Source organism: Tetrao urogallus (genome assembly GCF_951394365.1).
Source record: "Tetrao urogallus genome assembly, chromosome: 1".
Taxonomy (NCBI): Eukaryota; Metazoa; Chordata; class Aves; order Galliformes; family Phasianidae; genus Tetrao; species Tetrao urogallus.
In genome coordinates, this window is record NC_136813.1 from 22872319 (window position 1) to 22897639 (window position 25321).

A 25321-nucleotide genomic window follows, 5' to 3' on the forward strand; every position below is an offset into this window, starting at 1 on the left:
TCTAAGTTACGAAACAATAAAAATAGAATTGAAGACATACTATAGAAAAATAATTGAAAGGATTAAATTGTTACCTAATTCTAAGAAAAAAAAGAAATATTATTTGAAGATCATTCTAAGGAAAAAGAATAGAACATAAAAGCCACCATGATACAGATCCTAATAAGTCAATCTGAACGCAGGAAACAAAAGTCATAAAATCCACATCTTCTACCTGTTAGGAGAATCTCAAGAATGTCCTGAGGATCCATAAAACTGTTAAACTATTAGCAAAATGTAACAAAATTGTCAAAACTCTGTTTTGGAGAATAGATTTGATTCTCTGACGATTCTGCTAAAAATACCAGATGAATAAACTGGCTTTAGAAAATGATGAACTGTATGCATAAGTACACTGATATCTTGAATCCCAGCACTGTGTAGTTTTTTTTCAAATTCTGAGTAAAATATTCAAGAAAAATTGTGCTAGCTGCATAAAAATAACAGTTGTTTCATATGACAGTTTTGTAACTGCTGACCTTGTATAGGCTGTATTTGGTCTTTTCTGTGATATTTCAAGTGAAAAATGTGAATAAAAAACATCAGTGAATAGCTGAAAGGAAGGCAAGGTATGGCACTGCAGTGCTGATTGATTTGGAGTAGCAGCTTTAGTAAATGACAGTACCTATGTTGAATTGTCAGTATCTGCTGTGGTATGGGCTTGAGCTCAGCATTAGCCTATCCTTTCTCACAGTCTGTAATCTATCCAAAAACACATTACAGAAACATAATGTGACTTCTGACCTTCTTGTTAATACAGGCGGTACAAGGTCGATCTGTCACCCAGCAAGACCGAGATTTACGTGTTGACTTGGGATTTCGAGGGATGCCAATGACAGAAGAGCAGCGGCGACAGTTTAGTCCAGGTCCACGCACAACTATGTTTCGTATTCCAGAGTTTAAATGGTCTCCCATGCACCAGCGTCTCCTGACAGACTTGCTTTTTGCACTAGAAACAGATGTACATGTTTGGAGAAGGTAAATGATAGATATTTAAATCCTGTTTTGTGTTTCTGTCAACAAGGAAAAATCAGATGTGTTGTAGAATGGATGTTACCATGATAATGGGAAAGGATAGAGTTGGCTTAAGCTGAAGTGCTTTTCTAAATCTTTTATCTACTCTTTTCACTCCTTCCCACCTTATAACATCTCCTTATCCATGGGTTCAGCATCCATTTGCTTCAGAGACTGTAATTCATATATACCTGACTAAACTGAGCTGCTGTCTCAGCATATGTTTAGCACTAGAGCTTCTCTACCTGCAAATCTTACAAATGAAAACTCTGTCCTATAAATTTTTCTAAGGGATCACCTTTTGTAGATGATAATTTTATTTTACATGCCAGCTTCTGGTTGTAGTTAGTTTTTCTGATTATGTTACTTCTAATAACAAGTAGACGATTTTCTAGCTTTTTGCACACTTTATCAGAACTTCTTGTTACCAGTGCCCTTAAGTATGGTAGACATTGTATAATCTCATTTCCAGAACAGAATAATTGATTTACAGAAAAGTTTACTTTATTTGTTGCAAAGCAGCTATTTATATTGCATTTACTTTCTAGTTTGATTTACTGTTCTGTGGCAGTTGTTGAAGGATAAGCAATTTAATTTAATTTAAATTTTTTTGTAAAATATTTTTTTAATCCTTTCTGCTTATGTGACACTTAGAAGTGAACATTTTGTTTTGCATATTTTCAATTGAAGTTTTTAATTTTTGTTTTCTGGCTGGCAAAAGGTTGTTTTGGAAAAAAACATAGTGTGAATAGATTCAGAATTCTTCAGTATTTTCACACAACTTTTTATATTTTGGGGAGAACTGTTTCATGGGACAGTTTCTCACCAATTTGTTGTTGACATTACAGGTAATAGCATATCTGTCTTGCAAAGTTTTGTCTAATGCTAAATTTAATATTAGTTAATAAAGTTTATACTAGGTCAAAATATTACCAGATCATTGGTTTTCTGCCTTAAAACACTGTCAGCAGGTTTCTTCAATCAATGATACTCTAATAGATTAGCCTTTTGAAATTACAGTTTAATAAAGTCATGATGAAAAGCTCCTGCCTAATTTCATTGGGTATTTTGAGGGCTACTTTAAATGGCACTGGTGCAGTATGTTGAACTCTGTTAATCAGCTGAATAATAACTTTCACACTGAAGAAACAGTCATGTTGCTTACAGTAGAACTGCTTCTGAATTAAAGTACTGCATGATGGGAATAAAAGGTTTTGAGCCATTCTTCTCAACTGTGTATCTGAAACAAATCCTAGTGTGAAATTAGGTACCAGTCAACTTGTCCATTAGACTACATCTGTTTATATTTTTGACAATGTGCATGGAAAATCTTGTAGATAAGGATCTCTTTTAATAACAGAGAAACATTTGTGTTCTGATTACAAAGAATAAGTTTGAACTTTCATTTCAATTATTTGGTTTTAATCTATCCTTTTGTGTTTGTGTTCTTGCAGTCACTCCACAAAGTCAGTGATGGACTTTGTCAATAGCAATGAAAATATTATTTTTGTACACAACACAATACACCTCATTTCCCAGATGGTTGACAATATTATTATTGCTTGTGGAGGAATTTTACCATTGCTATCAGCAGCCACTTCCCCAACTGTAAGTACAATATTTCCACCTAGTGGTCATATTAAAAATCATTGTTAGTAATATAAACTACTGTTTGCAGCTGAATTTATTTCTTTAGGGAATCCTCTCCACTATCCACTAATTCATTTCAAAAAAATTGAAGTTTTTATTTGAAACTTTTAAGCTTCAATACATGGAGTGTTCATAGCTTTTATCATAATTTTCACTTGAAATATTAATTTTATTAAGGGAGGTAGTACTAAGTAAGAATATTAATATTTCATATGTATTTAATATTTTATTTGAAAGAGAAGACCATTATTACTATGGTTATGAATCATGGCTACTCTTAAGAAAAGTCACAGTTCATGATAGCTAGTCATTGATATTCATATACCTGTTTTGCATGGCCAACATATTTGCATGCCAAATGACACCAGAAGTCACCCCCTCACTACTTGCTCTTTACTTCTACCAGTAGGTACCGACCTTTCCTTTTTTTTTTTAATTTTGTCTTGAAACAGTGATGTTTCTATCCACTGTTATGTTCTTACTAAGCTGTAAGTTCTTAGGTCGGCACAACTCAGGCAGGTAGAGTAGCCTTATAAAATGCTTCATGAAAGATGAATTTTTTTTTAATATATATTGTATAATTGTCAGTAGTAATACAGTATTTGAATGTGATGTCATTTTTGTGCATATAATATCAGCTACCATCTCTTTCACACTAAATATGTTATCTGGAACATCCTATATCCATTTGCAGCTAGTACTGATCTTTGAAAGGGAAGAAAATAAACACAGGAGGAAAAAAGATGTTTCTATGAAGTGGTTAGTAAGCACTGAGGGTTGCCAATGTAATTTTGCAACACAAGCTTAATTTCTTGTTATAGTGATTCAGCAACAGAGATTACATTAACTCTCATATTTACTTCTTGTTAGATGGCAAAAAAAAAAAAAAAAAAAGTTTTGCATTATTTTAGTGAAGTATATGAATGTATTTATTAGCAACTGATTGAACATCAACATGATTTTCATGGCTAAATGCTGTTTCTGTACTATCTTCATTGTTAACTAAAGAAATTACTTGCTATTAAGGAAATAGCACAGGAAAAACTTCAGTCTGCTATCTGTTGTCACATCACACTAAGATTGCTGAATAAAAGATTTTGCATGTGTTACCTTTTAAAGAATGTTGGCACACCTTGAGATGAAAATTGTACTTTAGATAAAAGGACGTGGGGAGATATTTTTGAAAATAAATTTTTAGGCAGCATTTGAAAGTGAAAATGTTTTCTTTGCCATCTTTTATATTAAAAATATAGATTAGGCAAGCACGGCATGAATTAGGCTATAATTCCATTGAATGGTCTCAGTGCTTTTAGTTTTTTATCCTGGTTTATGCAAACTGCTTCTATAGAACAGTAATTTCACAATTCACTATTTAGTTTACTCTGGATAATGTGTCTGTGTATATGTATATATGCTGTACAGATTTATATACTACATAGCAATTTGTTAAAATAGTGAATGTTCTTATTGTCTTGCAACAATAACAGCGATTTTTATATATTATTTCTAGAAGAAGATTACATTTAGAAATTATTATTTTTATGCATATATTTCTCCACTTCATGAGAATTCCATGTGTTACTTAAATGCTTAATTTAGCCATCTGTTTAGGATAGTAGAAGTAAATTGTGATATAAACTAGTTCACTGAAAGATCACTAGCTGGTTTTAAACTGAATTAATCCTAGTCCGTGAAATAAGAAATAAAACAAATAAAACTACATTTTACCCAGTAAATGATATAATCACAAACTAACCAGAGAATTGTGGTTAGTGACTCAATGTCTGGATGGATATCAGTGATGAGGGGTGTCCCTCAGGGATCAGTGCTGGGACAAATACTCTTTACTATCATCATTGGTGATGCTGACAGTGGGATCAAGTGCACCCTCAGCAAGTTTGCTGATGACTCCAAGCTGTGGGGTGTGGTTGACACCCCAGAGGAACCTAGGCAGGCTTGAACAGTGGGCCCAGGTGAACCTCACAAAGTCCATCAAATCCAAATGCAACGTCTTGCGCATGGGTCAAGGCAGCTCCCATTACCAGTACAAGCTGGTGGATGGGAAGCTGGATATGAGCCAGAAATGTGCCCTTGCACTCCCAAAAAAACAACTGTATCCTGGGCTGCATCAAAAGAAGCATGGCTAGCAGGTTGATGGGGGTGATCCTGCCCATCTACTCTTTGCTGCTGAGGACTCACCTGGAGAACTGTGGCTAGATGTGGAATCCTCAGTACACGAGAGACATGGAGCTGTTGGAGTGCATCCAGAGGAGGGCCACAAAAATGTTCAGAGAGATGGAACACATCTCCTACAAGGACAGGCTAAGAGCTGGGGCTGTTCAGCCTGAAGAAGAGAAGGCTCTGAGGTGACCTGAGAGCAGCCTTTCAGTATCTAAGGGGGAGCTACAAGAGGAAGGATACAGAATCTTTAGCAGGGTCTGTGGTGATAGAACAAGGGGAAATGTCTTCAAGGCTTAAAGAGGGTAGATATCTTTGAGTATAGGAAAAAGTCTTTTACAGTGAGGGTGTTGAGACACTGGAACAGGCTGTCCAGTGCTTCTGTGGTTGATGCCCCATTCCTAGCAACTTTCAAGGTGGGGCTGGATCAGGCCATGGACAACCTGATTTAGCTGTGCGTGTCCCTGTTCATTGCAGAGGAGTTGGACTAGATGGCCTTCAAAGGTTCCTTCCAACCCTGAGGATTCTATGATTCTACTAACTTTACCTAGAAATAACTTACAGCTTAGATGATGATTTCATAGTCACATCCGTCTAGAAGAGAGCTTCTTCCATTTCATCCTACTACATTCCTTTTCCATTACTGCCTATCTATAAATGTTAGTGTGAAAGTGGATTCAGTAATAATTGTGAGAGACACAAATAGCGCAGCACATCCTTGCTCTTTCTTTACTATCATGATAGTAACAAAGAGACTTGATGCTATGTTGGGTCTCTCCTGGATATGCATCATATCAATTAAAAGTTTCATACAGGTTCTCAGTCTTCTATTTCTTTTGTATCTTTGAGTTGATGTGGAGAAATTGGCAGATGCAGTGGCAAAGAAAATATTTCTTCTTAATCTTAAAGGGGCACAATAGTTCAGTGCTTGCAGTCAGTTACAAAAGATTATCTCACTGTCCTCCTCCCAAGAGCTGCTAATTGAAAGAGAGAAGTCTGAAACTAGTAGATTTATATAACTCTACATAAAAATAATAACCACGGCTTAACAGTGACATTTTCTGCCTGAGTAATTCTCAAGGGAGGAAAGACCAGAACTCTTTTTCCATCACCTACTGAAAGAATCACAGACTGACTGAGGTGAGAAGGGACCTCTGGATGTCACCTGGCCCAGCCCCTACTGCAGCAAGGACACCCAGAGCAGGGTGCCCAAGGCCACATGAGTTGGCTCTGGAAGATCTCCAAGAAGGAGATTCCACAGCCTCCTGGCAGCCTGTGCCAGTGGTCCATCATCTGCACAGCACAGAAAGGTAATGCTAAGAGAGGTGCTCCATTACCTACATCATCTTCATGTCCCTTTGTTGGGTTCTTTCCTGCATGGAGGAGCCAAGAAAATGGATATGTGACTCCAGGTTGTGCTATTCAGGCAACAATCTTCCTGCATTTAGTCTCAGTGCTTGAGCCATCTTCAGCTGCTAAAATCATCCAGAATATTGTTGAGTGTATCCTAAGATAGGTCATGCATTTGCATGGAAATTTTTCTGTAATTCATTATAAACTATTCTTACATTTCTGTATCTCCCTCGCTTTCAGTTATGTACCTCCTCTATCTCGGAGTCTATGCAATGACTGGCTTCATCTGCTGTTGTTTTTAAAGGGATGTGAATTATACATGCGAACTGAAATTAAATGAAGGCAAACATTAACAAAAAGTATAGCCAGTTTTGTTGCTCTGCAGTATAAACTAGAGTATGTTCTACTGTAGATTCCACATGTCTTGCCTACTGAATTGGAGCATATTAGAGAGAGATGATAAAATATAAAATGATGATTAGTTGTTTCTTTGCTTTTGTGAGGGTGTTCTTTGAGGGTTATTTTTAATTACAGCTGTAAGGGAGACATTCTTAAGATGGCGTGCAAGTGTTAAGTAGGCATATTTGAGATCTTTAATGAAGAAGGTTTGCAGAAGATGGTTTCTGTTAATAGCAGCTTACTGCAGGAAGATAAATTTTGTGTACAAATTAGAAATTTGAAGCAATCATTGCTTACAACAAGAATAACAGTTCTGACAAGGATTCAAGGAGTACGGCAGAAGAAATACAACTGTGGAGCTGAAGTAACTATGACAACTGAGAGTAAATTTCCAGACCACTTGAAATTATTTTTTTTCCAATTTATTCCAGAAAGTCGAGAATTTTAATTCACTTTTACAGCATCTCAAACTGTAGCTCTTAATTGTGAACTGAGGAATGCTGGTGTCATATGAGCAGCTCAGACATTTAAAGACATTATTAGATATGTGGAGTAAAAGGCAATTTACATATTTTTGTGTGTGTTTTGTGTGTAGTGTTGGCTAACAATTATAAGCTAGAAGTCTTGAGAAAATTGCAACAAGTTGGCTGTCAATCCAGCTACAGAAGAGGAAGCTGTGTTTAAAAGATGTCTGAGTGTGATATCTTCTGTTTCAAGAGTAAAAAATTCAATTTGTTTCCACTTGTTCTTTCTGCCAGTTGAGTGTTTTGCACTATTTAAATGACAAAAACATTGACTTAAAATAAGTTTGTTTCTTTTTTCAAACACAACCAGAGAAAGCTTAAGGATGACTTCCTAGAAAAAATAAAGTGCTTGTACCCAAAACATAAAAGCATAAAGCATAAAAAAGTTAACGTATTAGCTCAGTTCTAAAGATTGGAATTTGAAGACTAACTCAGTCTTGAGGCTTGGTAAATTTTTAATGTTTTGTAGTTCAAAAGCATTCACTTATCCACTGTTGTGTTGGTTTAAATTGAAGAAATTAGACCCAAGCATTATATATATATATATCTATGTATGTATGTATATATATTAATTGAACTGTCTTGCATTGCTTCAAAGGAAGGAGCTTTATGCATGAACCAGTTTGCTTTTTGTGATTTATGATTATTTTGTCAGAGCGTTTTATACTTGCCTCCTCATACAAAGATTAACTACTTTATTACATTTCAGTTGAATGGGTTGTTGTAAAATGCTCATTTTATTTCTATATAATCAGTGAAAACATTATTTTGATTCACATTGCTTCTTAAAATTGCTCTGTATATATAATATATAAAATACATTGGTTTAGAAGAACCAGTGTTTACATGAAATCTGTAATAATGCAAGATTTACAGTTTTTCTTTTCTTGTACACAGCTATATATAGTATTTATTTTCAAATGCAGAACTGAAATTTTATGCTGTTTTAATTATAAATCAAACAAATGTATAATTCCAAGATACTAATTTGTTTCAATTTTGCATTGTATTTTTTTAGTTAACTTAAATAATTTTCTTTTTCTTTTATTGTTGTGATCTGTTGTCTGTTTTGTCTGTTGCATGTCCAGGGTTCTAAGGTTAGTATTGCCACTGTAAGTTTCAGTTTTTGCACTTTTAAAACTAGCTTGGTTTTAATCATTTAGCATTTTGGCTTCTTTTATTGTTATTTTCCTATGTCATGTAGTAGGATGTGAGTAAGAATATATTGGCTGTATTTATTAATTTCTCCTAACACGTTTCCATTCAGTAGCTTAACGCATTGTCATGTATGGCAATTAGGTTAGCTAGAGCACCAAACAACTGAAGATCTCTGAACTAATGGAAGTTATAAACGTGATTCTCAGTAGAAAAAAAATCTTTAGGTCCTGAATGTGTGATTGTGTGGGAAACTTGTCATTGCTCTTTAACTATCCTGTGTAGACATGAGGTGGTGATAAGTTCCCTTTCTTTAGTCTTCCTAAGCTACTCCAATCTAAAATATTGCTAGTACCTGAAGGCAGCTTGATAACAGTTGAACTTATTTTAAATGTTATTAGAATATCAGTGTACTGTTTTAATAAGTAGAGCTAATAGTACGTTTTTCTGCAAAAAGACTGTTAGTTTTTTAATTTTCTTCTCTATGTATATATCCAACAAAATTTTGGAGAAATTTTAAAAAAGATTTTTCTTCAATTAAATGTTTTCAAAAATCTTGTTAAAACACACCTATATATATATATATATATATATATATATATATATATCACCTATATATATATATATATAAATGTTTTTAAAATGAATTCATTTCATAACTTGCAAGCGATATACTGAGAAGGTTTTAAGATCACAATTGATAAAATACAGTTAAAATGAGAAAAATCAACAACAGGCACTCAGCTGGTTCCTAGCAAACCTGATGTTATTTGAAGCATGAGTTTAAAGTTCGAGTTTCTGTAACCACCCATGATTTTTTTTTCTAGCAGACTGTTATAGCTATAGATTTTTTTCAGATCTATTTTCTGTGAATGAGTGCTTTTAAAAACAACGTTCCAGTCTCTTACGAAAAACAGTAACTTATTTTTCCAGAATGTCGGAATACAGTGCACACCAAGGAGGGAGACCTGGATAAAGGAGAGTGACTGGAAATAGTTCTGGGAGCTGTCACTTTACCATTTGTCTGATTTCATTGGGCAGATCAGACACATGACAGCATTTCCCAAATCACTCCTGTAACAGACATGTTACATCCTTAGGAGAAATTAAATGAAGTGTTATCTATCATTGTGATGACACATGCCATGTAATATCCAACATGTTTAAAAACATTTTTTCCTTAATACTGTTTGGCACAGTTTGCAGTCTTCATGTTATACTCTAAGCTGTTCTAAAAAGTAGCTCATATATAAGTATAGCAATTTTTTAGAAATACTTCTTTTCCTTCTGAAATGGCCCTAATGGCATAAAATGTGTGTTGTATTTCTCTCATATGTGCTTCTAAGCAAGTGCAGCAAAAGTGGCAAACACAACAGAAGTGGTGCCTTTCCAAGAGACCAAACTGTATTTAAAAAAGCCATGCAATCTGAAATCTTCATGGCAATCAAGAAGAATATGCCATCTGCAGACAATTTTTAAGATACTGTTTAGACGTATCAGTGTGGACGATGTCGATCACTAAATCCGGTTTTCAATTCTTTTGTTAATTAAACTTAGTGTTTGCTCACTCATCTGCACTGTTAGACATCTGAATGCTTTTGAAAACATGGCTCTAGATATCAAAATATCTTCTTGGAGAAAAAACATGACCCCTTTTTAGATTTCAGAAATAAAGAGCTCATTCAGCATTATTCTGTGGGTTTCCATTAAGGAGAATATACCACTACGTTAGAAAAAATAAAGGTCTTTTTCTGGGAAATGTGAGCTGCATGCCATGTACCTGGTCACATTTTCACTCCCTCCCCGTTGCTGTAGTGAAGGAGCAAACCATCCCTTTTCAGTTCCAGGAGTATTGATATGGTTCTGATAATACCATAGTAAGTGTTTCCTGGAAAGAATCAGTTCATGGAAGCAGAGCAGAACTGCACACTATTTTCCAGCTCTCCAGTCCTCACATTTACTTGTGTGTCTAAAGGACTATAGAAGCTATGCGGACTTCATTTAATGTGTTACCTGCCAGGTTGGTTAGCTACAGAAGAATGGAAGTGTATCTTGCACCTCTGCCTAGTTTTAGTATCTGGCCACATTTTGTCTTCATGTAATTGCTAATAGCTTTCCCATTTATCTTAGACTAAGTATTACTTGTTAGAATATGTTAATCTAAATAATTTTCTTATTCTTCATTTTATCTCACTTTGAATTTCACTCACAATTTACATTAACGGTAATAATGGGAGATTTTTAAAATAACTTTCAATGCATTTATCATTAAGTGTAACAATTTAGATTTGTACACGTATACACCGTCGTCATATTTCAGTTGTGTTCAATCTGTTTAATTCAATTATCTCCTTTTAAAGACTGAACTGGAAAATATTGAAGTGACACAAGGAATGTCAGCAGAGACAGCAGTAACGTTTCTCAGCCGTCTGATGGCAATGGTTGACGTTCTAGTATTTGCCAGTTCTCTAAATTTTAGTGAGATTGAAGCTGAAAAAAACATGTCTTCTGGAGGTCTAATGCGACAGTGCCTGAGGCTGGGTAAGTCTGCAGACAGTGCGTATTAAATAATTACTTACAGATCAGTGAGCTCAAGCTAGATCAAATGGTGACACACGTCACTATTGTACTGACTGTGATGTGATGAAACAAAAATACCTGTTCTTCCTGATTTGTTACTGTTTCAAGGTTGGTTCATATCAGGCACAAAAGTGTATTGAAATGGCACATCTGAAATTGTTCATTCCTTTATACAGGCTGTGTACATTTTTAAGGAGTAAAAATATAAAATAAAGTGCATTGTGAAAAAATGTTTTTGCTAACTGTTTTGCTGCGTACCTACTGAGACCTTATCCAAGTCTCTGTAGGTTTGGAAGACTGCTTCAAGGCTACGTAAATTTAAAAGCTTGGGATGCATATACAGGCTGCAGATCTTAATATGTATTGCAACAGCCTAGCATCTGTCTTCACTATTTACCATTTGCTATATGCTGTTACAGTTAATCTGGGAAATTTAAAATTTTCTGAATAATTCCAATTATTATTATTATGTCAGTTTGTCCTGGTGAACATTAAATTTTGACTATCATCTGACACTGTTTCTTTAATATTGTGCTCCTACATACTTTTTCATCTGTCAAATGCTGAATAATCTTTAGACTTGGATTTTGTCCTTTTATTAATCATATAACTTACTAAATCTTGATAATTATCTTGTTACTGATAAAAAACCTTGTGGTTTATTCTCAGTGATTCCAGCTGCCCACAAACTCATTCAGATTTTAAGTATTGATAATTGATCAATAACATATGACAGCTCCAATTTAGAGACTATTCATTTTCAAATTTTAATATAGTGATAGGGCAGTTAAATAAAGCATTAAGATTTTCAACTAAAAAGGACGAAACGAGTGAGTCACTGTTAATGGTTTCTTAGTATCAATACCGTCAAATGTGAGAACTGCTGCAGTTACTATTTGGAGGTGTTTATTGGCATATACTGACTACTAATTAATATTAGGAAAATAATTGAGAAATATTCTAACTCGTATCATTTTCATAACTTTTTTAGTTTGTTGCGTGGCTGTGAGAAACTGTTTAGAGTGTCGGCAAAGACAGAGAGAGAGAGTGAACAAGACTTCACTAATCAGCAGTAAAGCTCAGGATGCTCTTCAGAGTGTAACTGCTTCAGCAGCAACCAAGGTAATCCACTCTTCTTACCAGCAGCATTGACGAGACTGTACCACTTCTTTTTATGATCATAAAATAATTATAACTGCCTTCTTAAGTATTTGGCAAAAGCTTTGGCAAAATAGCTTTTTGCTCTTAACTGACTTTAAGTGAAGGTATGTTTTGGTATTCCTTGAAACAAGTTAATGCAGTGGTATACTGGAACATTTTTAATGAGCTTTACCCCTCCCACTTTTTTTGTTTTCAAAAATCAAGTTCCCTTCCTCACATCTCTCCTATGTATCTGCTCAGCCGTTTCTTAATCTCTCAAAGCATTTGCAGTTATTATAAGTTTTGCAGTCACATCTGTCAGTGGAACGTCTTGGTCCCAGTAAAATCCACAGACCTGTGCACGTACAATAGAGATCAGTATTTTCTTTTTGACTGAATGAAACTTAATAACTAATTACAGATTCATTGATTATTTTTTTTTTAAACTTGTTAACAACTTTGAGAGTTTGTGAATCTTTTTTGTGAGACTAAAATCATAAGCAATTTAATATAGCCCATGACTAACATATGACATTTCAGCTGACAAAACAGATTCTTGTTTTGGGTATTATAATTTCATTGAGTTATAGAATCATTTGAATTGGAAGGGACCTTTAAAGGTCATCTAGACCAACTCCCCGCAATGAGCAGGGACACCTCCAGCTCCATCAGGTGCTCAGAGCCCCATCCAGCCTGACCTGGGGTGTCTCCAGGGATGGGCATCCACCACCTCTCAGGATAGTGTGTGCCAGTGTCTCACCACTCTTATTGTAAACAACATTTCCCATATAACCTATCTATTTCTCCCTTCTTTGAGCTTGAAACCATTTCCCCCTGTCCTTTTGCAACAGGATTTTCATTAGTAACTAGCGGTTTTTCTTCTCTACTTCCAAATAGCATTTACAAACTCAGCTATGTTCACAATGTTATTTCATTAAATCTCACAAAAAATGATATTTTTCACTTTTTCATATTTCATTGCCTTTGCAATAATTGGAATTATTCTGTGAATAGCTATAACAATTATCAGTAAAACTAAGAGAAAATCTTGTTTGAGAATATTTCTGCTCATGGTTTTTAAATTTAAGACATGTAAAAAATGATTTGCTATTATGAAGCAACTATAATCTGAAATCACCTTATGTGTGCACATTATTATCTTAATTTTGCAAAGCATACCATTCTGACATACTGAGATAATTTAACAGGTTTTATCTAAATAATTAGGAATATGACGGTAATTCAAAGCATTGCTGTATTTGTGGAAGCCTTGTCCAATAGTGAGAACACACTGCTATTGAGAGCAAACGAGCATCTAAGATTAGCAGTGGTATCTGCAAATGTCGTCAAATTAAGGTTCTAACAGAAATGCTTTGAATTAAGACATTTGGGAAACAAAGAAAAATAAAAAATCTCATAACATTTCTATTTGTAGACTCCCCTTGAAAACGTCCCTGGCAATCTTTCTCCCATAAAAGACCCTGATCGGCTTCTTCAGGATGTTGATATCAATCGTCTACGAGCAGTTGTTTTTCGTGATGTGGTGAGTTATAAATAGGCTCTGCACTTCTTTCTTCTTCAAAATTGCCACTTATATTTTCAAAGAGATTTTCACTGTTCCAAAATTAAAAATATTCTTTATTTGTTACACTTTATGTATTATCAGCAAACCATTTGCTCACGTCTTTGTTACTGCCAGCCTCTTTCTGCACTTTAAAATAATATTGATAAGCCGTTTGAGATTAGTACAAAATTTCATTTTGCAGTTAGACTTGATCTTACATTAGTCAAAAAACCACAACTAAAACAAAACATGTCTCCCCTAAATTAAAACTGTATTACTAAGAAATGTCAGGTATTTTTTCAGTAGGAGGAAGAATTATTATATGCATTGCAGAACTGCAACAAATTCATTTTTAAAGCCAATTTTTACATTTGCTGAATCTGAATATATGTATTATATACAGATGTATAAAAAAGTCAGATAACAGCAGCTTTTTTACCATGAAACTTTGCCACAACTTTGTTTTTGAGGGCTGTGCAACTGGACTTATTATGTATATACAAATAAATTAAAAAACAAACAAATAAACTTCTCCAGCCTGAATTTGAGCAGATTGAGAATGGAATGTAGGAATAGTTTTCAGCCGAAGAAAGTTGAACTTGAAACAAAAGCATTTATCTGTCAAGATGATCTCACCATCTTGAAAGAATGAGGTTGAATTTGTGTGATGTTCATCTGACATCTTTTCTTACCTAGAGAAGAGAGCAGAGGAAACTTTTTTCTGACAGATCTGTGAAAGAATTTACAGCTATTTTAAGGGTTGCAGTGACATGTGACCAAATTAAACACCCATGATAAAAGACTTCTCAGATGATGCAAAGCAGGTTGGGATCAAGTAAGGTCATACCCTAGCAATAGGTAGTGGCCATAAAACAGCAGACTGCATTGGGGAAGGTGGAAAAGAAAGGCAGCAAAGGAGTTCTGGTCCTGGTATTTATATTTACATAGAACCCTGGAAATCTGGGTTTGCTGCTGATAACAATCCTGTTGAAGAATTCAGAAAATATGAGCTGGAGTTTATATTTATTGCTGGAAAGAAGACCATGGTCATAGTCTTCATGTTTTTACCAGATATGTTATGCCCTCATATGTACTCACTGTTAGTTGGTAAAGCATCAACAAGCTTAATTTTCCCCTTTAGCAGTGCCCCTTAACTTTTTGCAGCAGGACCAAGAGTCCAAAAGATTTACCCCAGCGTTCTTGGGGTATCAGAAGTCAATTGCCGTTACTCTTGAGAAGAATTAAGAGCATCCTCAAAGAAGAATAAATCCTTTAGTATGAAAACCCCACTGACTTCACTGTTTTGGAGATTTGAGTAGGTTTCAAATTACCTGTAAGATTAAATACTTAATACATGTTGTGTGCATATTACTTCACTGGAAGTTCATTAAACCTATTTAATCCATCTCCTACTATGTTAACAGATGTAACATTTTGGAAGGGTATTTTTTTATAAAGCTTTCAGATGATCTTCAGTGAAAATTCAGTGGAAATGTACAGTATTATAGAACTCCTCCTTTTTCTCTAACACAGGACGACAGCAAACAGGCTCAGTTCTTAGCTTTGGCAGTAGTCTACTTTATTTCAGTTCTGATGGTCTCCAAATACCGTGATATACTAGAACCACAACGAGAAACAGCAAGATCTGGGAGCCAGGCAGGTAGAAATATCAGACAAGAAATAAATTCACCAACAAGTACAGGTACATTTGTTTTCTTTTAATGTTCTTTCTCATTTTCCTGTTTAGATACTTTAGAACTGTAGTTATCTTACTGCAAACAATTTTCAAACACTTTAAAATTACAATAGAGAATTACATGCTACTTTGTTTCTCTAAAATGATTTGGTTCTTTAACATATATTGGCTGATTTCACTTATTCTATGTATTTTCTTATAGAGTATAACTAGTTTTCATTTGCATATTGCTTTTTTATGCTTTCATTTCTTTAATTTGTATGTTAAAAAAAAGTGTCTGATGGGGCTAAATCTGTAATAGTTGGTAGTTGATAGTTGATGACAAATTCTTTGTCATTTGTTAGTAAGAGCACATATCTTTAACTGTCTACAATGAAATGTGTGAAGTCCAAACAGGTTTTTGCAAATATAAATGTGAACTCTATTAGTTTGAATGAGTGTGCTTCTGAAGGGTGAAGGGTGGTGATGATGGGCTCCTTGCAGTCCACTGTGTTGGTGCCTGTATTTAGAAGGCTACTGAAAGAGTATCAGAAAAAAGGAATCATTTCTATTGCCTTCCTTGATCTGTTTGTGATTTTTCATTAGTAGTGTTATTTTCACTGGCCTTCTTCAGCCTGAGTGGAAGGGAGCCTGGCAGCTGTCAGAGCCCATCAGAAATAAGAGATCCAAACTTTCAAATACTTTACACTATCAGTTCAGTAGGTTTTTCAGAACCCGTGGGATTGTTTATAACTGTGCCTTCTGTGCTAAAAATGCTGAAAACAATAATTGAACTTGTCTTTGAAGCTCTTCACAAATGTTTTTCTTCGTTTATTAAATTTTAATTACTTTCATCATTTATGGAGTTTCTGATGTTCATTCTTCTTAGAATGTATGTTCCAGTTTATGTTACATTTATGTTTATTCATTGTTTTCTGATTAATCATTATGTTTTAATTTACCACTTATACATTGTTTTTGAAGTTCACGTGCTTAAGGGCTTTCCATTTTGAATATAATACATGAACATATAATACATAGACAATTGTGAGAAATCATCATTTTTGTGCTTTTCTGTTTATGTTACGGTTCTGCAATAAAAAGCTGCTAGCTTTTGTGAACTTTTTTACTCATAACTGTCTTCTCTGTATGTGCTGTGCATATATGTCTGTTTTTTTCTCCCATGTAAAGTTGCTTTTTGAAGTGCCCTAATAATAGGTACGCTGTTTCCTATCTCTTGACACAGAACTTGTTTTCTTCCTTTAGAAATGCATTTTCTGTTTGTAATACCAGATTTGCATGTTTCAATGAGATAGGATTTCTGTCATGGATCCACAGTGGACCAGGCCACACATGAATACTAGCTGGCTCACATTTGATTCCATGATTTTCTCCACAGTTGTGGTCATACCATCTATCCCTCACCCAAGTTTGAACCATGGATTCCTTGCCAAGTTAATTCCTGAGCAGAGCTTTGCCCACTCATTTTACAAAGGTAATATTAACATCATCTCCTAACCTGTTTGGGTGTTCTTATTTAATGTAATGTAATTCAAGAAATAACTGTGATGTAATTGTTGATAAATAAGTATACGCCTCAGGTTACATGGAGATCAGACCTGATGACACCTTCAAAACTTTAATTACATTTCTCTAGGAAACCTTTTTCCCATTTTTGCTGCAATTTATTAACTTTACATCCTATGAACTAAATTTTTTAAAAAGAGCAGTGAGGGGGAGAAAGTGGATTTTGAAAATTCGACATACCTTTTGTTTCCGCTTATACTGCTACAATATTATTAAGTCCTTAAAAACCAAGTCAGGCCTATTCTAAAACTACTGCATACCACATAAAGTATGTAGAGCTTTTGCAGTAGCATCTTTCCCCATATGTTTTCCTGTTCTTTTTCTGCCTTTCTTGCCTTTTTTTTTTCTTGCCTTCTTGATGGTATGTAAAGCTTTGATATTGTATGTACTGTGAATTATTTTATGCTTGTAAGTTAATGTGCTGTGCTGTGCTTTTCTTGAAAGAGACTGCTTCTGTACCAGAACAGCTATTATATGTTTTGGGCTTGTTTTTGTTTGTTTGTTTGTTTCAAATGGTACAATACAATGCAGGGAACATGTTTTTCAAATGTCATTATTTGAAACAATATGATATCTGACTGTAACTTTAGCAAAGTTTGCATGTTTATTTTCCCATTTATTTGCACGTACTGTGAGTAAATAAATGTGATATAGGTTAAAAAACTGAGGAAAATGTTCATGGTGTAATTTTGCAAAATCTTAATGGGTAAAAATATTGACTTATAAAAAGCTGAGGAGATTTAAAATTGCATCCTGTCTATCAACAGAAATTGTTAACTTCTCACTTTACTAATAATGTAATTTATGTTATGTATATCATATCCTGTTCTGGAAACTTTATGTCAAAATTTTCATTAGAGCAAATTAAACAATTACTATGTTAATCTAGCATTTCTTAAATTTCCACAGATACATGTATGTATATTATACACTGCTTTAAATTCTAAATTCTAGTAAGTAAGAGTTTGTGATTTTGATTTAAAAATCTACTGTCCACTACATAAAGGAAAAAGATATCTATTTTTTCCATTTCAGTTTGCTTATGTCATATTCTTTGTTGTGTCATAGTTATATGGGTATGATTCAATACATCATTGATGATATTGCAGAATAATACCCTGTAACAGCTAAATCCTGCTGTCTCATCTCCTTTTGCCTTTAGAACATGTTCCTGAGCTGCAGTCATAGGATATTTTATTTTGGTTACCTTTTGCTTGAAAATTGGAACTATTTAGATTGCCTCAAAGCCTACAGTTATTAAAAAGAATTAAAGTTAAATTGAATACAATTTTAAAAACATTTGCAAAATAGGTATTATATTGCTATTTGTACAAAGCTTGATATTTGAAATAATGAGTGGCAAAAGGAGGATAAACAGTTTTTCTTCTCATCTATATGACATAAATTAGATGAACAAAATCAGAAAAAAATGTCTAAAAATAGTCTTTTAGAATGGAGGAGGCATACAAAGTCACCAAAATATTTCAGACAAAGTTTTTTTATTTAGGGATGTATCCTCCATACTATTGCTCATAGCACTTACTTTACGTCAAATTCAAGTGAAATAGTTTTGTTTTGGGTTAGTTCTTTTAAAGGTTCAGTAGAGCTACAGAAAAAGCGTAAGTGAGATAAAGAAGAAACTGTACTGAAGAATTTGGCTTGAAGATCAAATTATTTGGTAAAGGAAATGTTACCTGTAGCTAGTTATTTTACCTGTTGATGTCACTGTATCCTTCAAGATCTCAATCTACAGGGTCTCAACCTCTTATGCCCAACTGCTTATTAATCTCTAAACTGCACATGCCATTAGAGAAGAAAAGTTTCTGCCTTTTAAATTCTGGACACAGTCCCTCAGTCCTGAAGAACATTAGCAGGAACTGAAAAGAAAAAAAAAAAAATGCCAACACTGTCAGAAGAGGCTTAAAGTCAAAACCTATTTTGTCATTTCAAGAATTTTTCGTTCCAGTGGCTTAGCCAATCAGTTTATTTTTAATGATGTGACATACTTCCAGACTTCAGCAGCTAACATATAATACATGAAAATTACCACATAAAGTGCAGTTACATTTTAAGATAACTCAACATATTATAAAGCAATTATTTTTATTATTTAAAAGTCCATATATGTTTTTAAAGCCAAATCTTTTTTATTAAAATGTGAATAAAAATTCAGTTGTTATGTGGAAATAAAGCGTCTATATTTTGTTCATTCTGGATGACACCAATTGGATGTAAAGTTCTTTGTCAGTTCAATATAGCAAATTGTATTATTATTGTTAGAACTGTACAAGAGTTTTTTTGTGATAGATCTTTATGAACTTGGGAAGACTGATCAGCTGCTTAAAGGAAAATGATTTTTGGTAGATGGAATCTATTTATAAGACCAGAAAACTTGAGGGGTGAGTAGAATAGGAATATCAGTGGCATTTGAATAAGAGAATGAAGTTCTTTTTAGTGATGTTTTTTTCTTTTTAATGTACAGTTTGCATTATCTTTTATTAAAACATATCTGAGGCTATGTGAGACCATACTTATCTCAAGGACATTACAGTGTGTGATTGCTATATGCTTCTTAATTGTAACTGCAGTTGGCATCAAGCAAAGATACTAGGAATTCTAAATAACATTGTACTTGGTGCTGAACGTTTCATTTCTCATCATTTATAGATGTTGGCCTTTCCCAATTTATACATGATTTTATAGATAAATAAAATGTAGAATTTACTAAAAAGAATTTAAAACATGTTTTGCATGGATATATGTTCTATCTATAAATGTTCGTAGGCATTAAAATAAGAATGTTTTTGGTTTGTGAACCTAGTATTTTTGACAAGGTATATGTTATGTTGTACTGCTTTAAGGAGAAAGGGCACACCCAGGAAGAAGAAGAAAAAAAAATAATTCAATGATGTCCACTCTACCATTCTGTCATTGTGTTCAATGGCAACCACCAACATTAAAAAAGTTTAATTTGTTATAATGTGCTATTCTGCTATATTTTTGTCAGAAAAAAAAAGTCTCTTTTTGTAGATTTATTCTTTGCCATACGTTTGTCTCAAATGCTTGCATTTCTCCTATTGGTTGCTGATAAATATAAAGGATCTATAATATTTCTAAAACAAACATTGTAGAGTTCAACAAAGTAAAACTTGTAAAACAAAAGCAAGCTCCTCCTTTTCTTTTTAGGTCACATATATATGCATTAAGAGTCAAAAGCAACACTCCTTAGCTCAGATTACTGAACTTCATAACTTCAGATTTTTAAATAAAATCTGAAATATAAATACATTCATTTCCAAAGCTTTTAAATGGAACTTAATAAAGCACCTTGACTTACAGTGGTAATCTTCACAAAGGTAGCATGGCATAGCTCAGAAAGTTCTATGAATAAGTTTGCAGGCTTATTCCACCTGCTGCTTCGAGTGTCAGATACTGAGTAATTCCTTCAGGAATATCATCAAAGAAAAAGACATAAAACACACACACAACCCTTTCTCTTGCCTTACTTATTCTGCAACATCTTCATACATCATGTTATTCATGGCTGGATGCCAATCGCATAAATGAAGAGCTCATATGATTCTAATGCTGACAGCATGGCAAGTTGTCAGTCAAAGACAAATGCTTGTAAGGATACTCTGGAGAAAACTTAGACTCTCTCATCTTTTCAAAGATACATTGCCTGTTTACTGCTCCCCCTTGAAGTTCAGAACCAGTTAAGACAGATCTTGGGCAAGCAGGATGTTTCCTGAAGCACGGAAGTCAACTAATTTGCAAGCCTTTCTTGCATACCTTTCTTCCTATGTGCTCTGTAGTTCCCTAATAAAGTGAAGTCAGGTGAATCTGTAAAACCAATCCACAGCTATTCAGTACAATCTGAGCAACTATTCTAGAGAAATTTATTATTACAGTTTCAAATTAAAAAAAGGCAGATCAGAACTATTCTCTTGCTTCTGGAAGATGTCTAAGAAACATAGTCCAAAAACATTAAGTGTTGCCAGTCTTTCTTCTTTCTTTTCACAATATCAAGGAATTAGGATGTATTAGACTTGGAATGTTACAGCAGTTCCTCTGTATTTCAAGATACAGACTTTGGATTGACTGATATTGAAATGTAAGAACTTGTTGAGTGACCTAAAATATTCCTTGGTCTGCAGACAGGTTCATCATCAGAGTTTTTGGTTCATCAGATTTCTCCAATTGACTATGATTAAAAGAAGTTATATAATTAAAATATGGAACTACTAAAAATGGGTATAGCATTAAAAAAATCTTTTCTATTAAGGGATTGTTTTCACCTGACTAATCAAAGATGATAGAAAACTTTGTATGAGATTCTCAGTATTTCACGTCTGTCAGTATTGCAGTGTGATTTAAAGCTCAGCACAACATTTTTTTTGTATCTAGACATCATCTGCCATATGATTTGTAATCCCTGAAAAACGTTTCTCTTTTTCCAGTATTGTCATAATTTTTGTCTTCTCTCACACATCTGGAAAGTGTGGAAGTCAGGAGTGGAAAATTGAGAGTAGCCCTTCCTCTTGCCAGACAGAGGGTAATCAGTGCATATTTTTAGAGCAGAAATATCGTATCAGTGAACAAGACATGGAAAAAGAGAGGAGTATTGTGTTCTTATTTAGAGCAGCTAATCAGCCTTGTTATATAAAAGAAATTAGCCTCTTCAAGCCATTGCTATGAATTTGAAGGAGTTTTGGTTATGGTGGTCAGGATCACTAAGATGAGTTTTCTCAACTCTGGTCATTGTCAAAGCTGTCCTCGCTTACATTGCAGATCTGTTAGACTATTGTTTTCAACAGTACTTCCATGTCTCCAGCAGTGGAAATGTGCGAATGATGTTTTTGTGCATATCAGCTGGCAGACTGTAAATTCCTGAGAACACCACTAATACTAAGCAAATGATGGGGAAAAAAAAAAAAAAAAAAAAAATTACAATAATTTGATGTTATCACTTATATTCAGGACTGTTTTGGAAATAAAAACATTGTAACGGTTCAATTCACCTTGTATCATATTGCGTGGAGAAAAACAGTATGTGGCTTATCACAGTACTTTATCAAAAATGGATTGGCTTTTCATCTCCCTTGATACTACTGTCTATTTTTCCCCAAAGCTCTGAAATGAACAGATTTTTAAAGGTGTGTGCTGTGGATGGACTGAAAGCTATTGATTTTTTTTTATTTATTCCTGATAGAAGCAGAAATTGCTTTTTCATCTGGGGAGAGTAAAGCAGCAAATTTTCCTGATCTTTTTGGTGTACAATACCCCAAGTACTGTGTTTGCTACATCATAATTTGTATTTCTAGCATTGTAGCATGTAGATTTTCAGCCTATTTTTAATCTAATTGTTTTGCAGAAGGATAGCAGTCTAACTGCACAATATAGCACTGAACTATTTTACACTGCTTCTCAAAATACCCTTTGCCTCCACAATGTCCTGATAAAATTTGTTGCTCAAGCTTCCACAAAATCATAGAATCATAGATTCTATAGATAGATAGAATAGATAGAAAATCTAGCTGTACATATGCATGTACGTATGTATGTACATGGGACATGGATGATAGTCATGTGAATGGTAAAGTTGAACTGTATTGAGTTTCTGCATCCAATTCAAGAATATTTATTGCTTGCCTGTTTATAAAAAATATATCCCACCTATTTATCTATTACTACATCATGAATGACTTTTGGCATCAGAATATAGAATAGCACTTACATTTCATTATTGATTGATTGATCACTGCATACACATGAAGCAGTTGTAATTTTTTTTTAATTTGTGATCAATTAACAGTAATATTTTGATTTGTATGTACAGAGTACAGATGTTTTAAAAGTTCTTTCATTTCTTTCAAAGCAGTTCTTATAATAATGTTTTTTGTATAAGCTTCATCGTATGTTGATATTTGGAAAATATTTTGTGCTTAACTGTTTTTCTGCCTGGATAATGTAAATTGTGTGACACATTGCTTTTTTTTATTTGTTTTGCAAGGAATGTCCAAACAAAAATATTTACTTGTAGTTGATTAGAAATATAGGCAACTACAAACTCATCTTTTTTTTATTTAAAAATTGTCATAAAGAGGAAAAGCAAAAGTGGGCAGGAGGTAGAAGCCTGTGATGACCAACACACTGAGAATCACACCACATCAGCTTTGTCTCTGCCATGCAGAGTCTTTGTGACTGACTTTCCAACCTTGATTTCCCAATCCTATCTTTCTCCATTTTTCTCCCATTCGAGCCTTTCTGTTCTGCAAATGTGTTCTGCAAAATAAAATTTACTGATTCTCAGATAACCTTGCCTCAGAAATAACAGAATCCCATTAATTCCATTACTGAGATGAGGCCAGTTTTGTTCGTTAATGCATAATTATTGAATAAAAAGTAATACTCTCTGGGCTGCTGAAGTGAATGTACATTGTGTGGTTGGGCAAGAACCAACATGACTATGTAGGTTTTTTTTTTTCCTATGTCCTATTGTAACTTCCATATAGAAATAGAAATGCCATTAGGACCAAAGTTACTGAGTGAATATATAGCAGCTTGGAATACTAATGTTTCTTCTAGTGTGATTCTTCTCACTGTTGTGCCTCAGCTTCTGACTGTCTATATTTCCATTGCAACTCTCTTTTGTATTACTTCTTTCAACATAGTTTTAAATCAAATCCTTACTACTCTTTGATTCTGTCCTCATATTTAGTTCTTCATTTCTGTATAATTGTGCCACCTCTCCTGTGCAAAAACTAGTAGATCAGTGTTTCTAGGAAGACGATTTTCATATTTCTTTATAGCCAAGTGTTTGGCCATTGATTAGTTGACTCTGCCACTTCTGAAGGAAGCTGTAATATCATGGCCTTGATGGCCTGAAAGTGTCTTCAGCCTGCAGCATATGCCCCCTAAAAATTTGTAGAATACTGAGGAGGAGCATTTGAAATAAGGTAATTATCAGTGCCATAAAAGATGTACAGAGAACAGTGCATACATTTTCCAGTGCACGTGCAGACTGGAAGGTAGTAACAACTCTTATACCTGAATTGCCCCCACAGCTTCCATTAGCAAATGTTGCTACATTGCTTGCATCAGACAAATGATGACAGTGATAGTGCAGCTTTCATATAAATTTCTTCTTGAGTTGGAAAGTAATGTATTCAGCCGTAGCGTAAGCAGTTAAAGATTTTCTTTTCTTTTTTTTTTTTTTTCATCTTATTTGTGTGTAGGATGGGGTTTTTTTAAGTCAAGAAAGAAAAAAAGACCATAGGAATATGTACACAATTTCTCCATTTTTAAGTAAATAAAGATTAAAACCAGAATGTTTTGTGGTGTTGATTTTTTTTATAGTGGCAAAATGTTATGTGTTTGCCATCAACACGAAATGTCTCCTTATTCTGGAATAAACGGAGTAGGTTTTGCATTGTTCAGGCATTTAGAGGCAGTGAAATAACTGTTTAGCTATCTCAGATAGTTAAAACAATTGCAATACACTTCATAAATCACAAGCAAACAAGATATTTTAGGCAAGGAGTGTGACGGATGAGACTGACAGATATACAATATGTCATTTAGTTACCTTAAGCCCATATTTTTCCCATAATGTAGTAGATGAACTCATTAGTTACAATGAAAAACAGTAAGGAGAAGGCATCTGGTTTTCAACAGCGTGTTTCTGACAGGGTTAAGATCACTAGATCTAGTAATGTTTCTGCTTTGTCTACTGACATGGCCTAGTGCTGCACAAAACTGATGAGGTTTGCTGAAAATTTCCAAGCTTACTGTCAGAATGCTCTAACATCAACAGATGTAACCAGTTACGTTTTTGTTTCTCTTCATGTTTAAAATTATCAGTTTGCTAAGTTGCTTTGAGTTTTTTGGATTTTTTTATGAACGCGTAAGCATTGGAGGTTTAAGATTTCTAATGCGTACCAACATGAACTACTGATTCCTTAGTCCTGAATTCTGAAAGTTACAGAAGTGCTATCCCAAATTATAAATGAAGAATAAAACGTATCTGCATTGCTGCAAATCAAATTTGTTGTTTTCTGTGACCCATCCTCAAGAGCTTAGAATTTACCTACAATAGCACCAGTAATAATGCAGATGATTATGATGATATGCATTTTTAGACAGATTTTTCTGAATCACAAAAACTACTTTGCAACAATACTTATTTGAGAAAAAATATGAATCAGTTCTATCCGTTCTGAATTTTATTTTGTTTTGATTTACAAAAAGTAAATTTGACATTTTAAACCCGTAGGATGCTTGCTGATGTTTTGAAAATTGAGTTAATGCACTGGGTTTAGGTAGTTTTCTCAGATTGCTGTTTGTAGTGAGTTTGCACACCATCTAACTTAAATTATATTTCTGGAATTTGCCTCCAAAAAAGTATTTGAATAACTACTGCTATGTACACTTCCAGCATTAATCTGCCAGACTGCATCAGCC

At 34.1% G+C, this 25321-nt stretch overlaps 1 protein-coding gene across 3 annotated transcripts in view; it reads left to right on the top strand.

The window, feature by feature from the left end:
* The window catches only part of NBEA (neurobeachin), a gene marked incomplete at both ends in the record, with an annotated part of 460977 nt that overhangs the window by 143230 nt on the left and 292426 nt on the right, over positions 1 to 25321 (top strand). For 2 of the 3 annotated variants that reach the window (XM_079549697.1, XM_079549699.1), the window contains 8 exons: positions 800 to 1017; positions 2508 to 2661; positions 8246 to 8269; positions 10673 to 10853; positions 11884 to 12014; positions 13468 to 13575; positions 15130 to 15298; positions 16671 to 16766. In XM_079549697.1, coding sequence (XP_079405823.1) covers positions 800 to 1017; positions 2508 to 2661; positions 8246 to 8269; positions 10673 to 10853; positions 11884 to 12014; positions 13468 to 13575; positions 15130 to 15298; positions 16671 to 16766 — 1081 coding nt within the window. The remainder of the gene's footprint in view (positions 1 to 799; positions 1018 to 2507; positions 2662 to 8245; positions 8270 to 10672; positions 10854 to 11883; positions 12015 to 13467; positions 13576 to 15129; positions 15299 to 16670; positions 16767 to 25321) is intronic. The other variant, XM_079549698.1, reaches the window with a different exon arrangement.